The 19698-nt window shown below is 39.9% G+C and overlaps 1 protein-coding gene across 2 annotated transcripts in view; it reads right to left on the bottom strand.

Annotated features, from left to right (window-relative positions):
• MLXIPL (MLX interacting protein like) overlaps positions 1 to 19698 on the bottom strand; it is a 51141-nt gene that overhangs the window by 5023 nt on the left and 26420 nt on the right. For both annotated transcript variants that reach the window (XM_039346241.1, XM_039346242.1), the window contains exons 7-10: positions 17880 to 17960; positions 5929 to 6116; positions 4666 to 5239; positions 251 to 324 (exon numbers count right to left, since the gene is read on the bottom strand). In XM_039346241.1, coding sequence (XP_039202175.1) covers positions 251 to 324; positions 4666 to 5239; positions 5929 to 6116; positions 17880 to 17960 — 917 coding nt within the window. The remainder of the gene's footprint in view (positions 1 to 250; positions 325 to 4665; positions 5240 to 5928; positions 6117 to 17879; positions 17961 to 19698) is intronic.

The raw sequence follows: 19698 nt of genomic DNA, 5'->3' as shown, positions 1-19698 counted from the left end.
TCTAGATATGGGATGTATATTGGTTCATTTCACTCATGGTGATGGCAGTTTTCCCTCCAATTGTCTAACATTATATTCTCCAACATCAACCATGGTTTTTCATTTTCTCCCAAAATCCCACATTTTAGCGTATCAAATTGTCCAGGTGAGATACAGCTCCATTCCTCCCAGTTCTAGAAGCACTTTATCTTAACCCTGTTCCAAACCCAAGAACCTCCCCCCCCCAAATCATTCTCTCACCAACACCTACCAGGATCTCAGGTGCCGTGGAGGCTACAGTGTGGCTGGGAGCAGACAGGTCCTCTAAACTAGGTTCTGCTTTTCCTGTAAAAAGAGAAAGATCAGGCAACCCACTTATAGAGCACGCCAAGGTTCACACAAGACGCATAAGCCAAAATCAAGGATGACAAAATACAATCCCTATAACATGTGAGGGTGCGGCAGATAAACCATGCTGAATGGATAGTCTGATTCATACAATATCCTGACAACTGCACTCCCACATTATGCTGAACCACAAATAGCCCAATTTCATTTTAACCTAGGTTAATATGTTGTGTGAACCCAACCAACAGTGCTTGCAATTTAATCAGTGCTCAGGGTGCTTTAACTCTAGCGCAGTTGAGCTATAGTTAAGGAGGAAGGGCAGTGTAAACTTTCTTCCAAATGGAATCTTGTCCCCACAAACAGCATATCTGCATGAGCCTTAGCTAGAGATGGACCCAGCCATTTTTTTTCCTCTCTAGAGGTCTTTCTGGGTTACTGAAAGAAAGATACTGATGTTTTCTTAGTTAACAGGTAAAAGGCATCCAGATGGATCCCCCTGGGTGTTGTGGAGCACCTGTACAACAGGAAAGAAGCAAAGCTCCCTTTATCCCTCTGTCACACAGTTATAGTTATAGCTTTCTCAGCAACCAGAAACATCTGTCCGACCTTGCCTGGGCTTGAAAGCTAAGCAGGGTTAGGCCTCATTAGTACTTGGAGGGGAGACCTCAAGGGAATACCAGGTCCATATGTTAGACAAGGAAGTCAAAATAACATCCTAGAAAAAGGCAAGGAAAATTATTCCTCTACTTTTGTCCTATGTCCAAAGAGTGAACCTGAAGGGACCCTGACTCATTAGAGCTACAGATCTGAAATGGAGAATGGTCCACTGCCAAAGATTACCAACTATTACATAGCTAAGACCAGGAACAGCTAACAATCCAAAAATAAGTGGATTGTTGGCATGCATATTTGTCATCTTGTTCTGGATTTCAAGAGCTGACCTCTCTTTCCTTTTTACTCTGTGTGAGTGTGTTCATTATTAAATCTGATGATGGGAACTATTATTTTTAGCATTTATATGTGCCCATTTGAAAGGCAATAATTGCCTTAAAAACAGGATAAAAGTATTTTATTTGTTTGTTTGTATCCTCCTCCTATTTTTTCACAATAGTGAGGTGGGTTGGGTTGAGGGAGAGTGGCCCAAAGTCACCCATCTGGCTTTCATAGCTAAAGGAAGATTAGAACTCATGGTGTCCAGCTTTCTAGTGTGGTGCTTTAACCACTAGACCAAAGTGTCCAAAATAAGTACGGGACAATGGGATTATATAGATGATGGTGATTTATACACCATTTTTAATGGTTTAGCTAGAGTCTAGAGAAGCTTGTGTTCCACTAAAAATCTAAAAGATGTTTCTTTTGGTCTCTCCACCAATCCACTAGGGCACGGGTTGGCAACCTGCGGTTCTGGAGCCGCATCCGGATCTTTGAGCCTTCTCCTGTGGTCTCAGCCTCCTCCACCATTTGCAGAGAGAGAGACAGAGAGAGAGGACTTGCACTTCCCTTCTCTCTCTCTCTCTCTCTCTCTCTCTCTCTCTCTCTCTCTCTCTCTCTTTCTCTCTCTCATACACACACACACACACACACACACACACTGAGTGGGGGGAAAGAGGGCTGGCAGACCAAGGGCAGGAGAGAGCCAACCCAATAAGAATGTGTGTCAGCTTCTCAGAGAACAGCCCGTGAAGCCAGCTTGCCAAGTGAGCAGAAGATCGGAGGGGGGGGGGAGAGAGGGAGAGAGAAAGGGAGGGAGACAAAGAGAGGGAGGGAGGGAGGGGGAGAGAGAGAGAGAGAGAGAGAACTCATGCACAGCAGCCTCTATTTCTTTTTAATTAAACTCTTCAATCAAGCTCTCCCCCCCTCGTGCGCATGTGCACGCAAGTTTTGCGGCTCCCAGTGTTTTCTCTGGGAAACAGGTCCAAGTGGCTCTTTGAGTGTTTAAGGTTGCCGACTCCTGCACTAGGGCATATCCATACAGCTGCTTTGCCATGTTCATTCCAGAGCTATTAGGAAATCATGCTGCCCCAACAGGCATCTTTACTGTACTGTGAAAGCAGGTGTGTACTGCCCTGCTGCCCCTCCACTTTTAACATGTGCCTTTCTAGGGGATGTGACTGATGCTTTCCTCTGTTCAAATCCCAGTCCTGACAGTGAGAACAATTAATCAGTGCAACGACTTGCCTGCAGAAGTTGTGCATGTTCCATCACTGGAGGTTTTTAAGAAGAGATTGGACAACCGTTTGACTGAAATGCTATAGGCCAGGGTTTCCTGCCTGAGCAGGGGGTTGGACTAGAGGACCTCCAAGGTCCCTTCGAACTCTGTCATTCTGTCAATCTGTTAATCATCTACCACATGGAACGGCTCTTCCCAACTCTAGGCACAACTGTCTGCTTATTGCATGCACTATTATGTTTTCCCTTTTTCTTTTCTATCACACAGTGAGCTGAACTTTAAATGAATGCTTTTTAACTTTGGTTCGACTAGTCAGTTGTTCAAGCACTAGATGGCAGGAAGCGTTAGGGTTTTGTTTTGTTTTTTTCTCTGTTTTGTTTTTTAATTTGTTCAGTCAAAGATACAGCCATCAAAAGCTGGAGACTGAGAAAAGGGTTTGGCTACGGAGAGCAGTGTGACAGCTGTGAAGTTCCCCGAAACCCTCCGTGAAGAGAGGGGGGAGGAGCCAAGACTGCCCTGATATAATGGAAGGTGGAAATGACTTTAGGAAACAGAGCAGCAGATTAGGCAATGGACAAATAAGAGGCGGCTGAGTCTGCAGAAGGAATGTGGGCATGGCAAAGGTCACAGAAAGGATCCTCCCTAGTTTCTTGTGCAAAGGTGAGGTGGGGGGAGAGGAGTATTTTCACACCTGCAAGATTCTGTTAATGTAACCTTGCAGTAAAGACAGAGCTTGTACTCCTGGATGTGCTACTTCTCTGCACTATCTGGCACGGCTGACACCTGGGATGACACTGGAAACAGAATTCTCTGCCACCAAGCTACAGAAGTTCAAGAACTAAGTCCTTTCCATTATACTTTCAACTACATGCAAAGATGGGCTAGTCAGTTTCAGGACTTTGCACTTCTTTGACCAACACAAAATAGTCTGCAAACAATGCAGAGGAGTCATCTACAATTTAAATGGATTCTCCTATAAATTCATTGGCTAAGCCAGTAACTAGTAAAATAACCGGTCAAATCAATCTATTACTTGTAAAAAATATTTCAGGACTAGGAAAAGATTGCAATCTTCTACATGTCCATCAGAATTAATCTTATTAATAATACATTTATCTTTGTGTTCCTGAAACTTAGTTATCAGTTGCTTTAATTCATTTATATATATATATATACTGTTTTATGTTTATTGCATGTTTTAACTGTTGCATGTTTTCATTAACTCTTTTGTAAACCACTATAAGTCTGTATTGATTTGACAGTACGCGATAAAAATGAAAGTTCAATAGAATTCAATCTTTGAAAAAAATAAGCAATTTGGGTGTTTTGACAATGCTTTGGAAGAAATGCTTTGGATGCTTTCATATAAGCCCAGCATCTTTTTATTATTCAGTAAAAGAGATGCTTTGCTCAAACAAAACAGTACAAAACAATATTTCCAAATCATTTTTAAAGCATACACAATACCTTCCAAATGCATTGCTTCCACGGTCCCCCAAATACCCAATAGGACTTTGGCTACTCTGGCAATTAAAAGTCCAAAGCACAGAAGGTTTCTCTTTGAATTGCTGACTTATCTGTAGAACTAAGTGAATCAAACATGTCTTGGCAACCTCCTAAACATACGGTACAAAAGGAACAGGATTGTGTCCAGCTAAAGAAACTGTGCATGGATTGATATGTGAGAAATGTTATTTTTGGTCACTAATCAGTTTGCATGGCAAGCATTTAAAAGAAAAAAACAAGCAAAATGCATGCAGTATAGATGTTGGAAGAGGAATATCTGCCTTTTCTTTTCCAGCACAATTAATGCAACATCTTTTCTCTGCGATGTTATACATATTAATAACAATAATGGAATAGATCCAGGTTCATGCTTAGATTCAGTGATACCTAATTGATATTAAATGTTATATTTTATTTTAAAACCAGTAAGTCACTGGACTTTGCATGATTCATGTCACATCTCCTTTAAATATGTCTAACTCTGGATCTCACCCAGTGCTTTAAACTAATCTGAACAAGCTGTTAAATAACTAAAATGAGAATAAGATTTTTTTGAAAAATCTGAATGCAAGCTATTCTTTAATTAGACCTTGCAGTCTTAATCCCAATGCATTTCTGGTCTGGCAAACCCCCTCAGGAAATATTTTGCCTCATACTCCTACCTGTGATCAGCAGCTCTGTCAGACTCTGGTCAGATATCGTTGCAGCAAGTGGCGGGACAGGAAGTCTTGGGGACCTCTTGTTCTTGACGGTTGCTCCCTTGGTCTTGGGCCTGTCACTTCCAGACCGAGGCTGTCCTCTGGCCATGCCAGAAGTAGGGCTGCTTGGCAAACTAGGGAGCAGATGTGATGCACTGAAGGGAGAATGGTATCCAGAAGGCAAGTCTACATTGTAACCTGGTATATTTGGGGAAAAACACGCTGTGGAGAGGGATGGGGAATTAGGACAAGAAAAGAGAGGGGCAGATGGGTAGTGGAACTTGGAGCAAGGGGCTGACAGTGGTGGACATGCTGGCTGTTGTCCCAGCAAAGGGGCTCTGGAGAGGGGGGCAGGACAATAAGGGCCATAGTGGTCAAGGCTAAGCCATTTGTTGGGGAGTGTGTAGGGAAGCAGGGACTTCTGCTTGCGATCAGGACCAAAATTGTTGGGGGAGGTTGAGGGGGAAGGAATGGGAGGGAGCTCAGGGCTGAGGAAAGCACCAGGTGAACCAAGCTGAGCTGGGCAACCACCTGCAGACTGAAAAAGAAAAAAGAGGAGAAAGATGCTGCAGCAGCAAAAAAACATTAATTAAAAAATCCTCCCATCTCATTGTTGAAGTGGATAGCCAACCAGAGAAAGGGGAAAGTGGCACAAAGTCAAAAAGGGGAAGACTCCAAATTCTATCTGACCTCTAGAAACCCAATCTTTGGGTTTGGCCTTTGCAAGTTTATTTAGCACTTAGGATATTCTTCTGATTTGGACTGTAAAATCAGCCAAACTAAGTAAAATAGAATCATGACTGGCAATTTGTGAGCTTATCATGCAGTACTGTGGATCTGAATCTTACAAGTGGGAAATAATAGTGGGGTGGATTATTCATATTTAGAGCACCAAATTGTTGCCAGTCTACATACTCTGTTGGAGTCCATCCCATTACTAGGGGTGCAACAGGCAAGAATTGATCCTTGATCTTCAACCTATTTTCCCCATCCAAATAATACTTTGCACTTGAATCTGTTCATTATTCCACTGTTCAGTTTATACTGAGAATTCCTGAAAATGGACAAATGTCTCCCTCTTGAGTCTTGATACAGCAGGAACCCTATGCTGAAGCCAGACTGGGTTGGAAACGGCTGAAAAATACAAAAGGAGAGAATGGGCCCCAAAACTAAATCAAAACCTAGGATAGAGCATTGGAAAAACAGATGACCATCAACCTTGCACACCTGAAGACGAGGGCTGCTCAAGACAGGAGAACTGGCAGAGCCTGTGGGAAGCAAGGCATTGGATGGGCTGGGAAGAAGGTTGCTACCACCACTATCAAAAAGGGTGTCTGGTGCTGGCACAAAGCAAGGCTGATCTGTGTAGCTCAGGGGGGGTTGTGCAGGCACTGGCCGAGGGCTGGAGAAGAAATCTGGAGAACAAAAAAGAGACCTAGTCAGTTGGACTGTTGGATACTCTACAAAAACATTCCAAATTTGACAAGAGGCATTCATGCCAAAGATTCAATCTGCTTGCATGTACTTTATTTTTCATGCCTTACTTTATTTCCATAGAATCAAGAGTTATGGAATTATGAAAGTCCCAAAACATTAGGATTTACAGTACTTATATAGCCCAGGTAGATATTCCACAATAGAAACAGAAATCAATATGCAGCATTCATTACCTCCTTGCATCCCCTAAGGCAGAGGTCCCCAACCTTTTGGGCTCCAGGGACCGGTTCCATGGAGACAGATTTTTCCATGGATCAAAGGGGTGTGGTTTTGTGTGCTGCCTGCATGTCGCGGAGTGGACTTTGTGCAGACCGGTTGCTGGCATGCCATGGCCCGGTGACGGTCCATGAACTGGGGGTTGGGGACCCCTGCCCTAAGGCTATCTCTTCCCCATCTCTATAAAAAGGCAGTCCAATTTGAATACAATTTGAGAATACAATATTATTTCCTTTCAAACATGTATTCAGCTAAGAAACAATAATCTCCCCAGAATCATTGAGGAACTCTTTCAACTGGCTAAGAAACACATCATGCAAACAGAAAAATGAATTAATTCAGCAAGCAGGCTAGGGGTGTTGTGGGAAAGCAGAAATAATGTGATATCCAATTTGGACCCTGGATTATATTGTGGCTAAACAGAAGTGCCTTACCTGGGAGACACTTTTCCTTCTTTAACCATGGCTTTAGGTGTTGTTTAAACTCAAACTTGGGTGGTGAGCTCAGCTAAGTTTAACTTCTGACCTCAAAAATTCACAAGAGAATCCAAGAGCAACTATAAAAAGAGCTGAAGCATCTGCTGCTCTTGAAGTTTTTTTATTACTTATGGGAATATGTAAGATGAAATAAGATATATGTAAGATAAATATGTATAAATAAGAGTCCCAGGAGGTTATTGCAATTGGGTTACTACAAGATTTTATTTTATAAAAAGAAGGTGTCTGGGGTCTAGGCCCTGTAAAGATAGCTAAAATATTGCTCTGACCAGGGAGGACACCTTACCTTACCAGGTTTCTTGCATAGTACTCATGGATAATTATTGTATTCAGAATTAGGACCAGTCTCTAGTTAATTTATTGGTCAATGTTATTTGAATGCAGAAAACAGGGAGTGGTGGTGTCATACTGGAGGTGGCTAACAGACTGAGAGACGATTCTACCTCCACCCCATTTACACCTGGCTCCCTTCCTTAGCTCTCTTTCAATTTTAATGTTTATATTTATTATTTTAAATGGGTGGCATAAACATTTGATAAATACATAAATAAATTAGCCTGGTTAAATATGCTGTGTGAACACAGCCATTGAGCTTAAGAGATATTGCACCCCCTTCCTGATGCTGATGGTGCTGCCTTGGAGAAGCCATTGCACTGTTCTCACCTGGCCAAAGATGGTTGGAAGGCAGCTGCCTGGATTTTGTAGCAGCAGAAGCAGCAGCAACAGCAGCACAACAGGGAGGATGGCTGCAATTGTGAAACAAGCATTTTTACCACATAGAGAAGCAATCATGTGTTAGATACCACCCATGGGCCACAAAAGTGTTGGCCGACACCTTCCAGGGCCCTGACCACAAAAGAGTGATGGATGCTGTGGGATAAAATTGCCACATTTGTAATCTCTCTACTCACAGAATATTATAGTCTAGCGCAGGGATGTCCAACCTTGGCAACTTTAAGGCTAATGGACTCCCAACTCCCAGAATTCCCCTGTCAGCTGCAAGTCTTAAAGTTGCTGAGGTTAGACATCCCTAGTCTAGTGAATTTCTCATGAGTTCTATTTGGAGAACTGAGGGAAAAAGCCTTCTGCTTAAAAAGTCTGCTAAGAATCAAAGCTTCCTTTTAGAAAAGATTTTTGTGGTCTTTTAGGTTTATTTCAATAATAAGAAATGCAAGTACATTTCTATGTTAAATAGCAGTAACCGTCTGTGTCGATAAAGATGTGGGGCATCTAATATTTTGAGGTCTGGGGCCATACTTGGTCATGGCTGGGTGGAGCACCATACTGGCACAGTGGCTGGAGCTAGGACAACAAATGGATGAGGCCAGCAGAAAGGCTAAAATGATTTCATTTAAAGTTACAATTAATTCAAGCTTATATTTATGAAGCGCAAGTGATATTCCTTGTATTTAATAATTTTCCCCTTCTAAGAAAAATCATGTAACGGGTCATGCAACTTTGGAGCCTCAAAATGTAAAACTCCCACAGTTGTGGAAGAAAATATGGGAAGCATAGGCCTCCCACAAATCTATGAGCGCCGTTTGGTCAGGAGAAAAGGAACCAAACAATCTTTGCTGTGAAGAAGATCAAACACCTCCCTGGACGTATCAAACAGGTCTGCGCCTGCTTTCTTGCGCCTGCTTTGCGTGCAGCCTGTGGCTAACCACATCCCATGGTCTTCCCGAAGCTGAGCCCCGTGACCCAGCCATGGCTTACTTTCCCTTCCTGTCCCTGCAGCGCAACTCTCTCATTTCTAGAGGGTCAGACAGCCCAAACCGCTGCCTTGGCACTTTCGGAGTTGCGTGAAATGGGCATAGTCATTCCGAGCTTGTTTTCTTCCTCAATCCAAAGTGGAAATTTTGAAAACCACAACCCCACATCAAGCACTCTGAAGATTTTTCCACTCAATGTGTGAGGGTTGCTGTTTTTCCAATGTTGATCCCCAATTTTAAATTGACCGACTTTAGTCGTTTTTGTGACCTAGAACTTCATTTTTAGCAATATAGAATTGGCATGGGTGAAAACAGGGAGTTTATGCACAAAGGGAAGAGGTGCGCGTGCACACAACACACACAGGCAAGGGAAGATTAAATGTCTGAGGTTGCATCAATCACTTAGCACTTTTATTGGGAGCTGCATCTAAAATACTGGGTGAGTTTGCACAGCAGCTAAGCTAGTTTGAGGTGCAATAAGGTATGGAAACCCAGATGCTGCTTTAGCATGTTTTACAAAGTAAGGCATCATGTTACAGTATAAGATAATATGGTTTGTTTGGGCATAACATATAACATGAATGTAACAATTGTGTTTTGCTGAAGTGGATTTACAGTATGTTTTTAAATTAACTTCATTATCTTGTTAATATAATTGCAAAGACCTAAACGTTACCCAAGCAAGTAAGAAACATGTTTATGTGACAAAATCCACTTCTCCAGAATGTAGCAACCACTAGAAGTGGACCATCCTTTTCATAAGCATACGTGACACAAAAGAACCAAACAGCTATAAATGTGTCAAAACTTTTCAGCTAAGGCAACTGACCACACTCATCTTGTCATTTTCTCCAAGTGAGGCCAATAGCTGTTTTCTAAAGTTGGTTGCTACTAGTTATATACAAAGTTAGAACTTTGTGACAAAGCCTAACAATAAGACAACTAACATAAAAAGAGTGTTCAAAATAAATCTTAATACTGTTTGATGGCAAAAAATGTTTCACCAAGATATGCCAGATCAACATAGGATTTAGGCTTTAATGTATCGTATTAAAAAGATCTTCTGAAAAACCCAAGTACATTTTTTGAGAAAAGAGCCTTTAAGTTCCCGCTGAAGAATTCATAATGCATTTATCACAATACATAGGAGGCCCTACGGATTTTACTCTGCCAGCTGTTGCCAACTATAGGAATCAGTACTTATCTCTGTTTCAAGGCCATTGAGTCAGTGCGGCCCAAAGACATGTGGCCAACTTAATATCACAGAGTGCTGTTACCATCTCACCAAAGTGGTATCTATTTATCTACTTGCATTTACATGCTTTTGAGCTACCAGGTTGGCAGGAGCTGGGGCGAGAACAGGAGCTCACCCTATAGTGTGTCGCTCAGGTCTCCAACCTGGACTGCTGGCTTTCCAGATGACAAGCCCAGTGTCTTACCTGCTGAGCCACTACGCTGCCCTATCACAATATATGCAAGTAAATAAATCTCTGAAATAAGATTTATTGGTATCTTTCATTTTAATATATGTATAGCTAACCTTTCAAGAGCAATCTATCTAAATGTAAAAAATGATGTTGAGACTCTAGAAAGAGTACAGAGAAGAGCAACAAAGATGATTAGGGGACTGGAGGTTAAAGCACATAAGGAATGGCTGCTGGAATTGGGTATGTCTAGTTTAATGAAGAGAAGGACGAGGGGGGACATGATAGCAGTGTTCCAATATCTCAGGGGCTGCCACAAAGAAGAGGGTGTCAAGCTATTTTCCAAAGCGCCTGAAGGCAGGACAAGAAGCAACGGATGGAAACTCATCAAGGAGAGAAGCAACCTGGAACTAAGGAGAAACTTTCTGACAGTTAGAACAATTAACCAGTGGAACAACCTGCCTCCAGAAGCGGTGAATGCTCCAACATTGGAAGTTTTTAAGAGACTGGACAGCCATTTGTCCGAAATAGTATAGGGTTTCCTGCCTGAGCAGGGGGTTGGACTCTATGACCTCCAAGGTCCCTTCCAACTTTACTACTACTACTACTACTACTACTATTATTATTATTATTATTATTATTATTATTATTATTATTATTATTATTATTGATCATCGCACAGTCAGCCAGATGTTCAGACTGGATTTGGCATTTTGTCTACCTATCGAGTCCTTACCCAGGACCTGGGATAGGCAGATGTGGATGTTGATGGTATTACAGATATCGTCGCAGGATGGAAGCAGTTCCTAATAAGGCCGCCTTTTGCAATTGACTAATAGCGAATTTGTCAATGCCAATGGTGTTCAAATGGTGCTCCAGTTGTTTTGGGATTGCACCCAAGGAGCCTATGACTATTGGTACTACCCTTGCTTGCTTTTGCCACAGTCATTATTATTATTATTATTATTATTAAAGTTGGATTAGTAAGATTTGCATCTTGTGTCCATAGGCTTCTGCTTTCCTTTAATTCTTTAGAAACATTATAGAATCCAAAACTGATGCAGACAATTCACCCAGCTGGCCTGATTTGGTCTGCGCAAAATCAGTGGCTGGATTCCCACAACCCACTGAACACATACTACCTAACGGCATTTACTCTTGACTAATGTGCAAACCTATTCAATGTGTTCAGCTTTTCAACTGTGATGTGCCACATTTTGTGTGGCCTCCTGAATGGAACACCTACTTTCAAAACATCAGCCTCCATGATCAACCAATTATTTTATTAGTGCCTCCTCAAGAGACAAAACAGAAGTTTTTGGATAGATGAAGATAACTGTATTCTGACTTTTCCAACACTGTTTTTGCTGCTATTGTTTATAGATGCAGTAATCATATTATCATGATCTCTCTTAAATCGCTCTAATTTTGCTCAATAGTTTTAGCTGGGGATTAAACTGTACTACCCATTTCAATTGTGCTGATTTTTTTTTTTTTAGTGCAACCTACTTTGAATAGCTCTCTGAATTGGGGGAACAGAAATTCATACTTTTGATGGCTGGGTCTTAACATATAATCAGTGATAGTTCTTCTGCATGTAATAAAGGATTGGGGGTGGGGGAAAATACTCAACACATCTTATTCATCATTGGAACTGGAACTTGTTTGGGTCTCCAATAAAGTTGTATGCAATGATTGCTATTGTTATTTTATTTATTTGTATCATAACTCATTATTGGTTCCTGTCTTCTCTTTGTATTTGCAGGAAAGTGCTGAAGCAAACTCCAAGGAAAATGAAATTTGTGTGCAAAGACATGCATTGAGCTATTTGTATGTACATGTACAACTGCACTACAGAAACAGAACATTACAGACATTTCCAATAGCAGATTGTGCTCAGGAATGAAATTTCCCCGCAATTGGTCCTCGATATATGAAAAAGATGTCTGATAGGATTAGCCATCTTTTGGAATAATGCAGCAAAAAGAGTTGTGGCACTTTACATATTGACAAGACTGAAATCAACACATCTGATCTTTGAACAGTTATGCATTTATAAATTTCTAGTCCTCAAGAATATAAGGACTCTTTTGCTTCTACCAAAAAAAGCTCAGTCTCAAGAAGCACCCCCCTACCCACCAGTTTCGCCAAGTCTGCATTCTAGATTTACCGACACCCATAATTTATGCAACGTTGTAAACCTCCATCCTGATTTTTGACCCCACCAAAATTAATTCCCTCTCTGACAACAGAATACACCCTTACACACAAACACACACACACGCCCTGTACAGCCACTTCCTCCTTTCCCCAATCTTTCAAAGCATCCTCCCCCACAACATTTCCTAACATGTGCCCTTCCCACTGGCACTTAAAAAATACAAAAATACACTGTAGCTCCTTTTCACATGTAAACACAATACAAGCCATGCTTCAGTGCCCTCCTTCCCAAATTTACCAACACATTCACACACAAACATCCTAATCTCAATAAATCAACGAATAGCTTTTCCTTTCCCAGAACTGCACTTCTTTTACAATTGTAACACTTGATCGTTAGCACATGAAATATTTGTTACTGCTGAAACTATCCCCTTCCAAAAGAAACACTTCTGTTATTTGTATCTACAATAGTCCTCACAGGTAGGCTACATAAGAGTGCCTTATTTCCTCATGAAATCCATAGCAAGTGTTTTTCTTTATGGAAAAATCCAAGTCTTTTCCCCTAAATACTTGTTTGATCTCACCATCTCTACCACACTACACAGTGTAATCCTGGATTTGTTTGTTCAAAAGCCCAGTGATATTCAAACGATTTTATTCTTACATAAAAATTGCAGCCTACTTCAGAGTAAACCTATCTGGGACTGTAGTTGTGCAATCGCATTCACCAATATGCATTAGTTATGTCAATTTCATTTTTTATAAATATCCTTTGCTAGAAGTAAATAATCTCCCTATCTTTCCCCCTGCAAGCTGCAAACTGTCAATATTCTTGGTATGATTTTAAACAAATCACAAGCAACATTGATGAGTTAGGAATATTTATTTTATTTTAAATCCTGCCTCTTTAAAAAAACACCATTTTCAACTTCGTCAGTATATCATTTCATATCTCTCTGCATCTCATGGAGACTAAAATTAATAATGTTTAATAATTACAGTTAATATCATTGCAGGTACTACTATTATGATAGTTTAAGTAAGTGTCTGAACAACAGGCTGAAGCTAAGGAAATTAAGTGAACCAAATCATAAAACAAACCTACTCTTGTGCATGTGCAGAGAGTTATTAGGTCTTTAATTGAACTACTTAATTGTGTTATAAAAATGTAGCCATTAACTCTGTAAATTACATCACTGTAGTTTTTCTTGGTGTACAACTGTCACTTGCAAGCATTAAGCGAGAAGGCTAAATATAAACAGATTCTGGCCCTCTCTGTACTAATTATAGAGTGTTCGTCTCCCTACTGAATCTAAGTTCTCCAGGGTAAGATTTCTCTCTCACTAGTGTTATTTTTTGAACTTTGAAAAAGCAGGACAGGAAGATTATTGGCATTTTTGAATTTTGATGTTGGAGTATACCATAGACAGAAAAAAAACAATTGAACAAATCAACCCTGAGTTCTCATTTGAGGCACAAATGATCTGGCTCAAATTACCCTACTTTGGACACTTTATGCCAAGACCACTGTGACCTAGGAAAGGTTCTAATACTGGGAAAGATGGAAGGAAAGAGAAGAGAACAACCAGCAGCAAGGTAGACAGACTCAGCTGCAGTGACAATAGTGCAATGTTGGAAGACCTGAAACACCAGGTTAGGGACAGATCATTATGGAGAAAATCTATCTACCTAGTCACTAAGAGCTGACAATGACCTGATAGCACATAATCAATCATGATACTTTGCCCAATGCTGGCTAGTTCACATAATATGAAATGTTTGCATCAATATAGTAAACTCCGTAACTGTACATCAAGAAAAGGAAAAATAGCAATGCAATTCACATTCACTGGCTTTACTCATTTATTTTTATAATTTATATCCCACTTTTCCAGAACACATATTGTGTAAAGCATGACATAACTTATTTGGCGGCCATAACATGTCATAAATGAATAATATATTAAGCTTACCAAAATATAGTATATGTTGTGTAAATCCAATCAAGTGTGATTTATTCAATAAACAATGGTTTAAAAAAAACATCACTTAACATGCACAAACTCAACCAAATATGCAGTGTAGCGTGTGAAATCAGATATAGTGTGGCAATAAGCACACTCCCAAGTCAGACAAGGCTGGGGCCCATCTAAATTTTGCTACTCTTTCCCTATAGCAAAGAAGATTATCGCATGCAATATGGGAAACTCAGACCAGAACTGCTATTAACGAAATCTATTCCCTGGCTTCTAAACTACAGAACAGAGATTTCATGGTATAGCAGCAGATTACGCCAGACACAGATGAAGAATGCAAAAGCTAACTGTAAGTTTCCGTATACATCACACATGAAGTTTTTTTACTTGCATCAGCCATATCTCCTTGGGTTTCTTTTTCCAAGATGTTAAAAAAAAAACTTTTCATTTCATCCATAATGCAAAAAAACCACAAATTCATACTTTTATTACACTTCACTCTTAATGGTCAGTTCATAGAAAGGCTTGGCAAGTGTTGAAAGTGTGGAAATTCAAACACACCACAGACTGTTACTAAATGTTAGAGGAAACAAGTAGATTGTCTGATATCTGAGAGTCAGTATGAGACCATGGATGATCAGTTAATAAGCTGTAAGTTGGCTTGTATTCTCCCTATTTTATTGCTCTGCAGCTCTGCCAATTTCTTGAAAGACTTGAGCAGAATCAGTTGGGAAAACAAAGTAGTGGTAGGGTCTATTTAGTAGACTGTTCCTTAACATAATTTCCAGGGCGGGTCCTCCGTTGGAGTGGTTCCTTGCCCCACCAGGACTTCTTGAGGAGAAAGGTGAAACTATTCATTTTACTCCCTTGGAGCAGAGAGAACTATCTCTCCTAGCTGTCTCCATACATTCAAGAATTCCAAATGCCCAAGCAGCTTCTTCCGAGGATTGGAAGGCCCAAATGAGAAAATGTCTAGGAGATATTGTGCTTCATCTGTAGCCGTGAAACAGCAGGAATAGAGGCAGCTGTAGTTTGCCGCACGAGAGTGAGCAAACTAGGTTGGGCCAAGCAAAATTCACTTGATAAAACCCTGAGAGATGCAAGAACTCCCCACTTTGGTTTCCTGGACTCTGGCTACTTTGTTATACACAGTTATATTTTCACAACTGATCCTCAACTCTGGGGAACAGATCAAGAATCAGATGGCCCAATTCTACAGAAAGAGAGTTCCCTGTACAAGTACAGAGAGCACTTCCTTCTTTCCCTTAGCACCAGCTATCTTGCAGCCCCTAGGTTTATAGAGAAGGGCTATCTGTGCCAGGCAACAGGGAGGGGACTAAATAAAAGCAAGAATCAACTCCTACCATATCTGCCCCATCATCTCCTACCTGCAGTGGAAGGCCAGCAGCAGTCTGTCACCATCCCCAGAGACTGCCGTGGTCCTGCCATGGGGACTTCTCCATATGGTTCAGGTTCCTCTCCTCTCCAGACATTCAGAGCAGCAAAGGGGTGGTGGTTCCTCATTCAACAGGGCCCTCTGCCCTTTGACTGACAGGCAGAGGATTCTGTAGCCTGCCTGGGGACAGAGTTGGTGACCTTACTGCCACTCCTCTGTATTGCAGCAGTGTTTTAGGGGGCTAACCCAGCTTTTTCCTTGAACTTCCCTCCCTCCATAAAAATGTCAAAGAGGCTTCTGCAACATCTAGATAAGAAGGGGACTTTTTAGAAACATCTTCAGTCCCTAGCACAATGTAAGTTCAATTTAGTCTTCCAAGATATGGAAGTTTGGGAATATAATCAGCTTAATGTCCATTGTTTAGAGCTTCCAGACTGGACAGGAATGCAATTCAGAAGCCAGTCCTTTAGCCCTACCTAAAAGAAAGAAGGATTAACTGAAAACTACAATCCCTAAAATTCCAGCTATGACATAATCTGCCTTTGAGCATGTCTGAAGTGCCTCTCTTCATTGAATTATCTATTTCCCTGTTTTTTTTATTATTTCTGAGGGCTGAGCTTAACAAAAGATCTAAATCAAGCCCTTATTTATTGATTTTCCCTGTATATTTTTTAAATTAGCTTTTGGAACACAGCCAACACAGTTGTCCCCATCATCACTTTATCTTCACACCAGAAAAAGCAATATCAATTTCTGTGCATCAAGACCGACATTAAAAGCAATAGCATTCAAAAAAGTTGGTAGATTCCAATTTCTCCTTAATTAAAAGAGATTTCAACAATTAGTACAGTAATATTAGCTGCACCTGGGTCTCAAATATCCTGGATTACACAGCTAAGACCACAACAGTGGATTAAAATCATTTTACTCATTTCAAGAGTTGTCATATTTATGGCTATTTTTGCTGTCACTTTTCCACTGAAAACTATCCAGATAGAAACATAGTCAATAGAAATAAATCTTTAAATGTTAAAAATTTTAAATGTTAAATGTTTAACATTTAAATGTTAAATTTAACATTTAAATGTTACTTTTTTTAACAACTCTTCTAAATTGGTGACAGTACAGACCCTAGCGATCTTAAAACAAGGAAAGAAGCAGCCTTTTCTTTAGGGCTTTGACTCAAATGCACATACTACTGTATTTATTAAAACTGAAACAGTTAATTGAGGACAATATATTTAATGAGAATTCAATCCCACCCACAATTTATCTCTTGAATTGCATCACCATTCAAAGGAATCCATCATCTTTACGATTCTCCGTCACTCTAAAAATGATCCATCTCTCCTCCCAAACCAGGTACTTTCTAGGCATTTTGGGAGTTCAGTTCCAATGATTCTGTCAGTATGCACTTGCTGGGAATTATACTATAGGATTGTAGTAGATTGGGGGGTATCAGGTTGGGGAAATCTGAATTAGAGCTTGCCAACCTCGAGGAAGAACACTACTTTCCTGGCACCATAGCTCTGGTTGAGTACACACAATATATTAAAGCCAATATTACATGATGGCTTGGTTCGCACAAAGTGCTAAGATAGCAGCTGGTTTTTCCACAATTTTCTGAACCCCAAATACCTGACCCTATTTCAACCTAGTCAGCCTATTATACAAAACCAGTCCTGAGTTTCTGCAATAGGATGCTTGAGAAAGAATTTCATGGGCAAGTAACTCGCACAAAACCAGCATGAGCTAGGGGTTTGTTTTTCCATTCCTCCATTCTTCGATTCTAAGAGTTTCCTAAATTCAGAAGCATAGCGGTAAAAGGAGTGAAGTGACCCTTCTCCAGCCCACATTTTTCTTTCTCAGTCTTTCATTTGATCTTTGGCTTCTTCATGGTCTGCAGCCCCCAAGCACCCCCTCCTCACAAATTTCCTCTTTCTTGAGTAGAAACTTTTCCTTCCTCTCTGATTAGCCCCTGGCGTGGTTCCACATTCATGTAACACAAGTTATATTTGGGGAACTGTTAAAAGTGGAGGCTGGAGAGCCATCTGTCAAGGATGCTTTAAATTGGATTTCTGCACCAAGAGCGAGATTGGAGTTGAGGACTCTCCTCCCCCTCCCCCTCCTTTCCCCCATTTCCAGAAAATTGAGAAAATGTGACACATTAATAAAACTAAAGGGTTTTAAAATGGAAGCCCGGAATGCGCCCCCACAGATCATAATCATCAAATGGCTCCCATTCTAGATCTCTCCCATGATCTCTTCCGCTTCCCCCAGAATAAGCTGGTTCCTACCAGATATCTCCATGAAATCATCAAGATTTGGCTGTAGCGGGGCCAGGTCTGGTTGGATCATGTCAGCATTGCCAACGTAAGCTGTAAGAGAGGAAAGTCAAGCAAAGATTTACCATAGAACTTCACTGCTTTCTCCAGAGCTCGGAGCAGGTTACACTACTTGAGGGCTTGGATCTGGTCTGCCCAAGTTCTATTTAAGCATCCAGCTCTGTATTGAGGTTCCTGAAATCTTCTAATGACAAATTAAGTGCAATTTTCTCAAGTGAATACCAAGGACACTAAGCTTCATTGCATAAGCATATAATATCTAGATCAGACTAATTCCATTTACTGCAACCAACTACATTTTTCTGTGTGAAGAATTATTCCTCTATAAATTGTATTATGATGCTGTGGCCTTAACATTAATTAGTGATTGGGTTAATTTAACAAATGTAGAAATACTCCTCTTGGAGGGTTGGGATTTACTTTTTGGATGGCATGCCTATTTAATTTTTAATAAAAAAGTTGACCGGGTTTTTAAATCCCATATTATAAGGATTTCTCTACTTTGGGTTTGGAGGAAATATTACAGAAGTGATTCTAAAATACCATTATGGGCTATACCTTGGCATGCGATAGAGGGGATAAGGAGAGGAGTTAAGATGGATAGTGTTTCTTATGCACAATTGCTTAGATGGGATGGTAAAATTTGGCAGTTAAAATCTTTGGAAGATTTAGCACAAGAAAATATTATATATTCATGGTTTCAGTACAGACAAATAGCGGACAGATGGAAGATAGATCGTAATGTGGGCTTGCTTAGAGAAGATGAAAATTTTGTTAAACAAGTAAAAGATCAAAGACGAACTCATATTAAGAGAATTTATGGGTTGCTAGTAGAATTGGACTCAGAACCAGAATTAATTAAAGAATGTATGATTAAATGGGCACAAAATTTTGGTGAACCAGTTCTACTAGATACCTGGGAAATCATCTGGGTGAGAAATGTTAAATTTACACAAGCCCAGAACTTAAGGGAGAATTTTTATAAAATGTTTTATAGATGGCACCTTGATCCACAAAAAATGTCTCGTATGTATCCCGACTTACAGCCCAAATGTTGGAGATGTGGTTGTTTGGATGCTACTTATTACCATATTTGGTGGTCGTGTAAAAATATAAAAGCCTTTTGGATTAAGATATGGTGGAATATTCAAAGAATTTTTAGAAGGAGGGTAAAATTTACCCCACAATTGTTTTTGCTAGGTATTGTTACCGATTGTGATACTAAGGAGGTTATATTGATGTTAAATTTAATTACAGCCACAAGGTTGTTAGTAGGGCAATACTGGAAGAAGGAATCTTTGCCTACTTTGCAAGAGTGGTTTTTTAAAGTATCCTATCTGGCGGAAATGGCAAAGATTTCGGCTTTTTTAAAGGATCAATCGCAAGAGAAGTTTTTTGTGGTATGGGAAAAATGGATAGATTTTATACAACATAAGTTGGATATAAAAAATATTACTTAGTTTATCAATAATTTATACACAAATTTTAATATTTTATAGATTGTATTATTTTTTTTCTTTATATGTTTTATTATTATTTTACTTTCTTATATTTCTTTTCTTCTTTCTTTCTCTTTATTCTTCTTTTTTTAAGTATTTTTTTCTTTAATATTTATGTCTTTTTTATATATATATATTATTGTTAATTATTCTATTAGTAGTTTAAGTAACGTATTTAGACTTATCTATGGTTTATATTTTTTTTCTTTAAGAATTCAAGAAAATTTAATTAAGCCTATATTCAGCTCTGGGAAAGTTGAGGGAGGGAGTGG

This window comes from Crotalus tigris, unplaced genomic scaffold (assembly GCF_016545835.1).
Source record: "Crotalus tigris isolate CLP2741 ecotype Arizona unplaced genomic scaffold, ASM1654583v1 scf7180000017987.690289119674:8195010, whole genome shotgun sequence".
Lineage (NCBI taxonomy): Eukaryota > Metazoa > Chordata > Lepidosauria > Squamata > Viperidae > Crotalus > Crotalus tigris.
Note: the sequence above shows the minus strand (reverse complement) of the source record. Positions and strands in the feature narration are given on the sequence as shown.